This window comes from Chiroxiphia lanceolata, chromosome 1 (assembly GCF_009829145.1).
Source record: "Chiroxiphia lanceolata isolate bChiLan1 chromosome 1, bChiLan1.pri, whole genome shotgun sequence".
Lineage (NCBI taxonomy): Eukaryota > Metazoa > Chordata > Aves > Passeriformes > Pipridae > Chiroxiphia > Chiroxiphia lanceolata.
In genome coordinates this window covers 12227409-12236656 of record NC_045637.1, presented here as the reverse complement: position 1 = coordinate 12236656, position 9248 = coordinate 12227409, and the positions used below count along the sequence as shown (strand labels likewise).

The 9248-nt window shown below is 45.0% G+C and overlaps 2 protein-coding genes across 20 annotated transcripts in view; one reads left to right on the top strand and one right to left on the bottom strand.

The window, feature by feature from the left end:
* The first annotated feature begins 34 nt into the window (after positions 1–34).
* Positions 35–3558, top strand: NDUFB9 (NADH:ubiquinone oxidoreductase subunit B9). The gene is made up of 4 exons (XM_032708500.1): positions 35–120; positions 257–449; positions 2317–2430; positions 3427–3558. Exons 1-4 carry the CDS (start codon positions 35–37, stop codon positions 3556–3558), a joined length of 525 nt encoding a protein of 174 aa, XP_032564391.1.
* A 2670-nt stretch (positions 3559–6228) lies between these two features.
* MTSS1 (MTSS I-BAR domain containing 1) overlaps positions 6229–9248 on the bottom strand; it is a 125984-nt gene continuing 122964 nt past the window's right edge. For 17 of the 19 annotated variants that reach the window (XM_032703890.1, XM_032703539.1, XM_032704305.1 and 14 more), the window contains one exon: positions 6229–8590. In XM_032703890.1, the coding sequence (XP_032559781.1) occupies positions 7899–8590 (692 nt within the window). In that variant the 3' untranslated portion in view covers positions 6229–7898. The remainder of the gene's footprint in view (positions 8591–9248) is intronic. The other 2 variants (XM_032703806.1, XM_032704637.1) reach the window with 1 other exon arrangement.

The following is a 9248-nucleotide window of genomic DNA, read 5'->3' as shown; positions in this document are numbered from 1 at the left end:
CCGCGCGGAGGGGAAGGCGGTGCTGAGGGGCGCCATGGCCGCGTACCTGACGCACCAGCAGAAGGTGTTGCGGCTGTACAAGAAATCCCTGCGGCACCTCGAGTCCTGGTGCATCTACCGGTGAGGGCGAGGGTCGCGGGGAGGGAGGTCCATCCGCCCGCCCGCCGAGCGGGGCCGCTCAGCTCCGCGCTTGGCTGGGCCTGGGCTAGGGGGGGGGTGTGTTTTCCTCCTCACTGTGCGTGACCTCTGTCCGCAGGGACAAGTACCGCTACTTCGCCTGCCTCCTGAGGGAGCGCTTCGATAAGAACAAGGATGTGAAGGACATGGTGAAAGCCACCCAGCTGCTGAGGGCGGGCGAGGAGGAGTTCTGGGCCAACCAGCACCCCCAGCCCTACATCTTCCCCGATTCTCCCGGGGGCACGTCCTACGAGAGATACGAGTGCTACAAGGTAAGGTGGCCTGGAATGTGTGAATTGTTGTACTCGCTTTGCTCTTCTCTTAGCGAATATAATGTGAGCAGCTATAGGGCTGCAGCTTGGCTCAGCTGCTTGTGTGGGAGGGGCTGCCCTGCTTTTCTGATCCTTGAAGGTGGAGTTTGCTGATCTGTCCGAACACAGCTGGTTGTGTGCTGGTTTGGGGGTTTTTTCTGGGATAGTAATCTACCGTTTTGCCCGGTGGAATCTGCCCCGCGGTGGGTCAGGCGGGCACAGGGAAAGGGCTGGAGCTGAGCTGTGGGAGGGAACAACACGGAGGAGGCTGTGCTGCCATCTGAGAACTGCCTTGGTTTCTCTCTGGTCTGCTCAGGTGTCACCTTGGCTGTGGGGGGGACTTCCCTTCGCTCGGTCCCATCATTCTTCCAGCGTTTTCAGTAACGGTACAAGTTAATAATTTCCCCTGATATGCTGCAGTGTTTGTGCGCAACTGTGTGACAGGAGCTGTGCCTGAAAATAGAAACCTTATATTTAGTTTTAAAGCACTTCTACAGGCTTTGACCATCTCGATTGTTCTGTTTAGGAGCAAAGACACAAGTTTCATAGAAAAACACAGAGCTTTTGCTCTCTTGGCATCAGCTTTTTAATGCTTTACAAGAAGTTAATACTAACCTGAATTGGAAAAAAGTGCTGGCACAAGACTGGATCTGATCAGATCTTTATGCATAAGAAGCCACATGAAAGGAAAAATAGGATGTAGATTTATAAGAGGCAGTAGAAAGAATGTCTGATTGAAAAGGGAAGAGAAAGACTTAAGCTTATGCCAAGGTCAAGGGCCTTAGCAGTAGTAGAGGTAATAGTGAGAGAGAATCTGGTTAGAAAAAGGCCCATTGAGCCGTAAACGGTCAAGATTAGTCTTCATACAGAAATAAAAACTGGATTATGCTCTCTTTTCTTTGCCCTGTTTGCTGTGCTAAAGTTGTCTGTTAACAAAATGGCATCACAAGGATGGTTGTATCTGATATATCGGTGACTGTCCATCGTGGGTGCTGCTACAAAATGTAATTTTTAGATCTTGGGCTCTTTGATGGTTGGTTTTAATTGTAGTTTGGTGTATGTGGATATTTTTTTACAATAGCAGCTCTGCTATTTCTGTTCACTCAAAGGTTTACTCAGTGATGAGAATTACAGCAGGAAACTGAAAGTCTAAATATCACTGAATAAATGATGATACTGGAGCAACTTCTAAATTTTTTTTTTTTTAAGAACTTGGTCTTTGGTGGCATTTTGGGGTTGGTTTCTCTTAATCAATGTTCTCGTCTTTAAAATGTAAACATTTAGTGATATCCTGCTGCAGAATTTTGAATTTTGCTTTTTTTTTCTCGTTGTGTGAATACCTTCGTGGTCAGACCATTATCAAGATTTTAAAGACCTAATAAAAAACTGCTCGTTTCCTAGAAGTTGTCGACAGGCAGAAATAAACTGTAATCTTCTGTCTTTGTCAAGTAAAATAAATCAGTAGTTGGAGAGAAGGATCTCTCTAAGCTGTTGCCTTTAGGAGAAGTAAGGGAAGAAATGTGATATTCTCTTCCACCAGAAGGAATTATTTTGAGAACTTCAGAGTAAACTGAGATGACCTGGGATTTGTTTTGGGATGCTGTGATGTCTTCCTGTAAGTCCTGACCTCTGCCATGTGCCTTGGGACTTGTAGTAGTCAGGCAGCTCTTAAATGGTGTTTTTATGTAGTACTTCACAATGGATAAAAACCCAGGAAGTAATACTGGCTTCAGTGATTGCATTTCCTTTTTCTGTATGTGTGTACTAGATATGATTTCATATACAAAAATAATATATATATATATAAAATTATATTTTTCTTTAACAGATTCCTGAATGGTGCTTGGATTTCTGGCATCCTTCTGAGAAGGCAATGTATCCTGATTACTTTGCCAAACGAGAGCAATGGAAGAAGCTACAGCGGGAGAGCTGGGAAAAAGAGGTCAGTGCTTGCTCTATGCAAAGTAAAGTCTCTTTAGCACACAAGTATTTTGTGTATGTGTTCTTGGAAAAATTATTGAATGCCTGCTGCAGTCTCAGGCTCTGCTGTACTGGAACCCGTCAGTGTGAAACACTGACTTGACCTAAAATACCTACAGAGAGATCTCAGAGCTTCTGAATGGCTGTGAGGGAAATTCAAAGTTAAAGCTGAACCTGCAGCTGTGTTTCAGTTACTGAGGGCTATTGTAGCAGTTTTGTGGAAAACGAAAACAAAACAAAACAAACAAAAACCCCAAAACCAACCAACCAAACTCCAAAGTGGGATGAGAGGAGATTAATGACCAGAGAATTCCTCTTCTGCTGCTATGGAGCTCTGACACTTTCTCTTTGCACATTGGAATGTGACTTGCCACAGCGATCCATCGATTGGGAATCGAGACTAATTTCTGGCCAGTTGGGAAAAGTTGATGTTCTTAGAACAGTTCTTTGATTCAGTTGTAGAGAAACAGTTGGATTTTATGGAGTGTGGCACTCTAGAATTAACACAGGGGCAGCCAGCACTTGTGCTGCTTCAAGAAACATGCTGAAAACATGTGAGGGGCTGTTGGTGGCATGCAGGAACACAGGTGTCCTATGGACTGCTGGGGAAGTTGTTCTGCGCTTGTAATTATCTGGCAGCTTCCAAAGCATCAGGGTAATTCAGCCTGTTTAGTGTAGCAATGGTAGCCATGAGTTACATGGAAATAATGACCTTCTAAGTAAAATTTCTGTTGTAAATCACTTCTTTCTCCTAGAAATTCCTTCTTAATTAGGTAATATGAGCCTGCAGTGATTACTGAGTGGAAGTGAATGTCAGGAAACCTGAACCCTCTCTGTCAGCCAGAGGCTTTACCTCTGGTTCTTCCCTGCAGAAATGGGGAGCTGGTTTTGCTCACTGCCTGGGCACGTTACAGGAATGTGTGTTAATGTGCTAAAGCAATTTTCTCTTTTCTTACAGATTAAGCAGTTGGAGGAAGAAACCCCAGCGGATGGTCCAAAAACTGAAGCTTTGCCTCCAGCTCGGAAGGAAGGGCACCTGCCCCCGCTGTGGTGGCAGTACGTCACCCGGCCCCGGGGAATACCCATGTAAAGCCACGTTGGTCTGCCTGCTGTAAGCAGTTCACATGTCAGTGACCATGTGCTTCTCTAAGTAATACAGAATAAAGCCAAATAAACGTAACAGAGAAAGCATTTTTCCTGCACACTGCCCTTCCCTAGCACACTCACACTTCACTGCCAGCCTGTGGAGAAATCCTGGCAGGGCACTGACACCAGAGCAAGTTCTCTTGCAGCTTTCAGAGTTAGAAAACTCAACTAAGACTGAAAAAAACTGGCCACGCTAAACTCATGTTCCCAGAGAAGGAATGCAAGCTTAAAGGGGTGGGAGAGGCAGATTTAGTGGGGAACTTGATCAAATTATAAGCAACTAAACTGAGAATAACTAGAGCAAGAGACTGTCTCCCACTGTCTCCAGCAAGAGACTGGATAAGGTGGGAGGGAGAGGGGCCTGGAGGGAGTGAATGAAAGCTAATAACAGTTCATATGAGCTCCATAACTTGGAATGTGATAGTAAATACAGGCAAGGTGTTAAAGCTGGAGTTTCAGGATGGTGACAGCAGCAATGTGCTTTGGGTGCTCCCAGGTATTTCTGACCTGGATTTGGGATAAAGACATCTTGCCCTCCCCACTTCTTTAGGCGCTTTCCTGCATTTTTCACTTGGGTATCAAGTCTCACAAGACATAAACCTTCCTTACAATGTTGTGCTTTCCTGCATGGATAACAGTGCTGTGGAGCACCAAAAGCAAGCTGATCCCCCTATAAACTGAATCCCAGAAAAACACTGAGCTGTACCAGTTAACACATGTGGGCTGCTGAGGAATATGGCTCTTGTGTGCTCATTCACGGGCCTGCATGACAGTGAACTAGGGACAAAAAGCTGTTTGCTTCTGGCCACGTTCCCAAAGCATCCATACAAGACACAGGAAGTTTTGGTAACACTTTCACTTACCACCCTGTGAGAGAACAGATGGGATACAGCCACAGAGTGAAAGTTCATAGGAAAACCTGGCTCTTCAGCTGTTTTCCCATTTTTAGGACTAGAAGAGAGGAGATTTGAGTTGCCTAATCTGACACAGCCTCCTTTGAGCATCCACCTGCTCCACCATGGGCTCCTGCACAGGCTGCAGGTGGATCTCTGCTCCACCATGAACCTCCATGGGCTGCAGGGGCACAGCTGCCTCACCACGGGCTGCACCATGGGCTGCAGGGGAATCTCCACTGGTCTCCTTCCTCACTGACCTGGGTGTCTGCAGGGCTGTTTCTCTCACATACCCTCCAACTGCTGTTGCAGTGACACAGCAACTTTTTCTCCTTCTTAAATCTGTTATCTAGAGACACTACCACTGTCACTGATGGGCTCGGCCTTGGCCAGCAGTGGGTCTGTCCTGGATCCGGCCGGCATGGGCTCTGTTGGACACAGGGAAAGCTTCTGGCAGCTGCTCAGAGAAGCCAGCCCTGCAGACCCCTGCCATCAAAACCTGGCCATGCATACCCAACACAGTGACAAATGGAAACCTTTAGAGAAAAATGAACCCATCACAGTGGCAAGGAAATAAACTGGGCCACTGTGTGGCAGCTGGAAGAGGGAGCAGCGTCCTCCCCACTGCCTTTGTTGCTGGGAAAGGTGAATTAAAAATTGTCTTCAGTCACTTGGGGGCCTGTGGGAGATGGTGCTGGTGGTGTGTTTGATGAATTCTGGCTGTAGCACAGGCAGTGCTGACAGCAGCAATTTCCCTCCTCTGGCATAAGGAACTGAGGTCCAGCACTGAAGCAGATGCACAAACATGCTGAGTTATCTGTGCTTCCTGGCCAGGTAAGAACAGTGAGGTGCAGAGAAACGGCATCAGTTTCTATTTCACTGGAATTTTCACTGTTAGCACTGCACTTCTGTCCTGCTACTACCCTGCCAGTGCAGTAAAACACAGCTACATGCAATTTTATTTACTTATTTTTTAATTCTCTGTTGCTTCTATTACACGCAGATGGAACCTGTGCCATCCTGAGAAGTCTGAGGAAGGGCACCATTGATATACAATGGTCTGGAAGCAGAAGTCTGAGGAAGGGCACCATTGATATACAATGGTCTGGAAGCAGAAAGCCTTTAAGAACCAAAATACAGAAGTTTTTTAGCAGTTCTTTATTTATAATGTAGGCTTAAGCAATCATTACAATGTAGAAGGGAGACACACTTACAGCAATTATTTATACCAGTTTAGAACAAAAAACTGCACAGGGAGAGGTCAACTCTCAGTACAAACTAGCAACTAAACCACAATAATTTACCATTAGAAACATTTTATTTTTTAGCTGTGACACTGCTTTTACAATATGCAAAAACACAAACAATAGAACTATCCAAAGTGTTTTGTCACATTCTTTCTACATTGAATTTGGCAACATTTTATATTAAATTTTACTGATTATACTAACGTTTAAGAACTAAACAAGTGAAAAGCTGTACTTGGGTACAGTTACATCCATTTATTTCAAAGGTTTAAATAACACTTTTAACTATTGAGATTATCTCCTAGCAGTTTTTGTTTATGCAAAAACCATCTCAAAGCCTCATTTGCACAATGCATCAGCTACTGTATCAAGATTGGTGGGCTACACCACAGGCACTACTGTTTATTATATTCTGTTAAAAGGAGCTTGTTTTTCAAAGAAAGGAAGGTTTAATATTTTCTAAGAATCATGCTTTTTTTTGCTTTTAAGCCATAACAAAAAAAAAGGTTAGCAAGCACAGCAGTGTAAAATGTCATATAGAACACAGTGACTACACAGTTACTAGAAGTTTCACATCCAATGCATTTATGTAGTAAAGCATAAGAGGTCATGTAGGCAAATCTAGAGCCAACAGAAATCTGCAGAGCATGTGGTGGAAACCAGCCCCTTATTTGTATTATTTGGTGCATTTTTAAACAATCCTGGATCCGCAAGTCTGGTGTCCATCCACACGTGGGTCTGTTGTGGGTGGGCAGACAGCATCCTTCTGGATTGTCTGATGGGAACACGTGTCATGCCAAGGGGTCGGCATATTTCTGTTGGCTTTAGGAGACGGGTATTGAAGCAATAACTTGCTTTTACTTTAAGGAAAAAATCCAACTCTTAATGATTCTATCAATAGCGTTCCAAAAAACATGACTTAAAGTACAAAAAAAGAGAATATAGTGGTCAGACTCCCAGTATTATCAAAAAACCAGTATCTCTCCCCACCCCCCACCCCTCACCCCTTTCTTTTCAGTATTTAAGAAAAGCCAATCAACTGCCATTTAAAAGAAGTTAAGAAAAACAAGCCCCTGTATTGGAAAGAAACATTCGCTGTTTATTAGATCACAAGCTGGTTACACCTGTCAATTTTAAGTGTTTTCTCAAAATAGTTGGGCTTTCCAAAGTGCCCAGCCTGCTGGGCACAGTCAGAAAAAGGCATTTTGATAATATCTAAGAACTCCCTGCTTGCATTTTAAAAATGTTTTCACATTTGTAACTGCCTTAAGCCTGTTGTCCTGGTTTGTATTCAGCAGAAGGATGAGCAGAATGAAACGTGAAGGTGGAAGAACCAAGCCTACACAGTAAAGGCTGCATGCATGTGACTGAGAGTTGTTGCTGTGCAGTCAAAAAAGAAATGTGGAAAAACCCAGTCTTAAAACACCCTACAGAAACAAAACACTGCAATCCAATATGGCTTATTCTGATGCATTTACCATGAAGCTACTAGTAATCCATCCTACTAGGCTACTTTTGTGCAACAGCATCTGCTATTTTGATGGCATCTCCCTCCCCCCACTACCCCCCCAATAACTCTACCAACTGCAGGTTTCTTCCTTGCATTATATATTGCTTTCATTGTCAATTTTTATTCTTCCTTGTCAAACTTTTTTTTTTCAATACTTAAATTTGAGGATTCATTCCTTACAGCTTGACTTAAACTGTAGGAAGTCCCACTGTTTTGTTTTTTTAACCTCACTATTACAAGGAGCTCTACAAAAGCTTGCAAAAAAGCCAAATTTTCATTAAATCCCTTTGCTGAAGTTAACTACTCGACATTTTTTTTTCTCCTATGATTTAAAACTTTACAAAGAGAGTTATAAAAAAGGTAAATGGGATTTGGCACCTTCAGAAAAAATTAAAAGTGTAACTTAGATCAAAAAAATGCAAGAAAACAAAATCATTGATATTTACAAATTAAAACACCAGTGAAGATTATGCCTTATTATGCTCTTTTGTTTTCTCTTTTAGAGTACTTTCAGACTGTCTGTTACCGAGTATCTTAAAAAAAAATCACTGATTACAGATTGGAATGAGTAGAGACAAATTGGTTTCCTCACAGTTCCTTCTCGGCGTCTGGTACTCTGGCAGCTTCCTCACTCCTAGGAAATACGAGGTGCTGAGCGATCATTCGTGGTTGTCTTCTTCAGTTTGACACCGCGCCGGATGGCGTTCAGCATATCCTCACCCTGCGGGGCGTCCCCAGGGCTCAGCTCCCCGGGATCCAGCTCCGCCTGGCCCACAGGCGCCAGGGTGCCGACCCCATCCCGCTCGCTTTCCTCCCCCTCGCTCTCAGGAACCACCTGCCTCTGCTCCTCGGCCACGCTCAGTTTCTGGTTGGATGACGGAGGGTTGACAGACGCTTGTCCGCTCCACGAGGGCACGCTGGTCACACCTTGCCCACCATCTCCTGCCGCCGGAGTCTCTGGACTTTGCTCGGGACACTCTTCAGTCCCAGCGAGGGCGCCAGGCAGTCCGCCCGGGATGTCGGGGACAGTTGGCGTTTTGACAGGAATCACTGGCGTCTTGATGGGAATGGGCCCTCCCCCGATGGTGCCGCGTCGGACGGAAGGCTTGGTGGAAGGGGTCCGTCGGATGGTGGCGACGCCGGGGGTGACGATGACCGGTCCCAGCGTGGTTGGCAGACCTGCGGTGGAAGCAGGACGCTTGGTTTGAAACATTCTGCGATAGGACTGGCTAATGTCACTGTTTCTTGGGATGGTGGAAGATTTGTCAAACTCTTGTTGTTCTGCCTCCTGGTCACCACTCACAGAGAAATAATCATAATCTGAAACTGATGCCAAAAGACAGAGTTAGGAACACACTGGAGCAGAGAGCTGAGTCACGTCAGTAAGTCTAAAGTGTGTATATATAACCAAAAAAGCCTGGAGATCAATAAGCATTAAGAGTGGTTTCACCTTCAGGAGGAAGAAAGCCTGAGGTTCCTGTGGCCAAGATCCACAGATCGTATGACTGAAAGCACCACAGCAGAATGACCCTACAGCTGCAGGGTGCCTATGGCTCTTGTGAAAGAAAACGAGAACTGTACACACTCAGTCCCTTCTCCAAACTAATTAAGTAACAAAGACTCAGTATCTGTTGCCAGCATGAACATGCCAAAACCAGCATCCTACAAGCCATATACACCACTTACAAAATGTACTTTCGATTAGGCAAGTGGGGCTCATGGGACTGTGTACCAGTGATTTCAGCAGCAAATGTGCTTATTTTACAAAGTAAACCCCAGCTATCAGCTCTGAAAACTCAGCCTCAGCTTTAATAATTGCATCAAGTTCCTTCCTCTTCACCTAAGTGCTGAGCCAAGCTTGGCCCTCCGCAAGCCCTGCTGCCTCCTGTGACTGCACAGCACAACCACTGCAGCTGAGCAAACAAGGAAGGTTTGAACTGCAAACACCAAAATCCTTCCCTCTCAGGTTGCTGCTGGTTCTGAA

Coding starts and splice junctions, on each gene's coding strand:
- NDUFB9 (XM_032708500.1), top strand. CDS start 35: ATGGCCGCGTACCTGACGCACCAGCAGAAGGTGTTGCGGCTGTACAAG. Junction 121..256: donor GAGTCCTGGTGCATCTACCG/GTGAGGGCGAGG, acceptor CTCTGTCCGCAG/GGACAAGTACCGCTACTTCG. Junction 2,431..3,426: donor GGGAGAGCTGGGAAAAAGAG/GTCAGTGCTTGC, acceptor CTTTTCTTACAG/ATTAAGCAGTTGGAGGAAGA.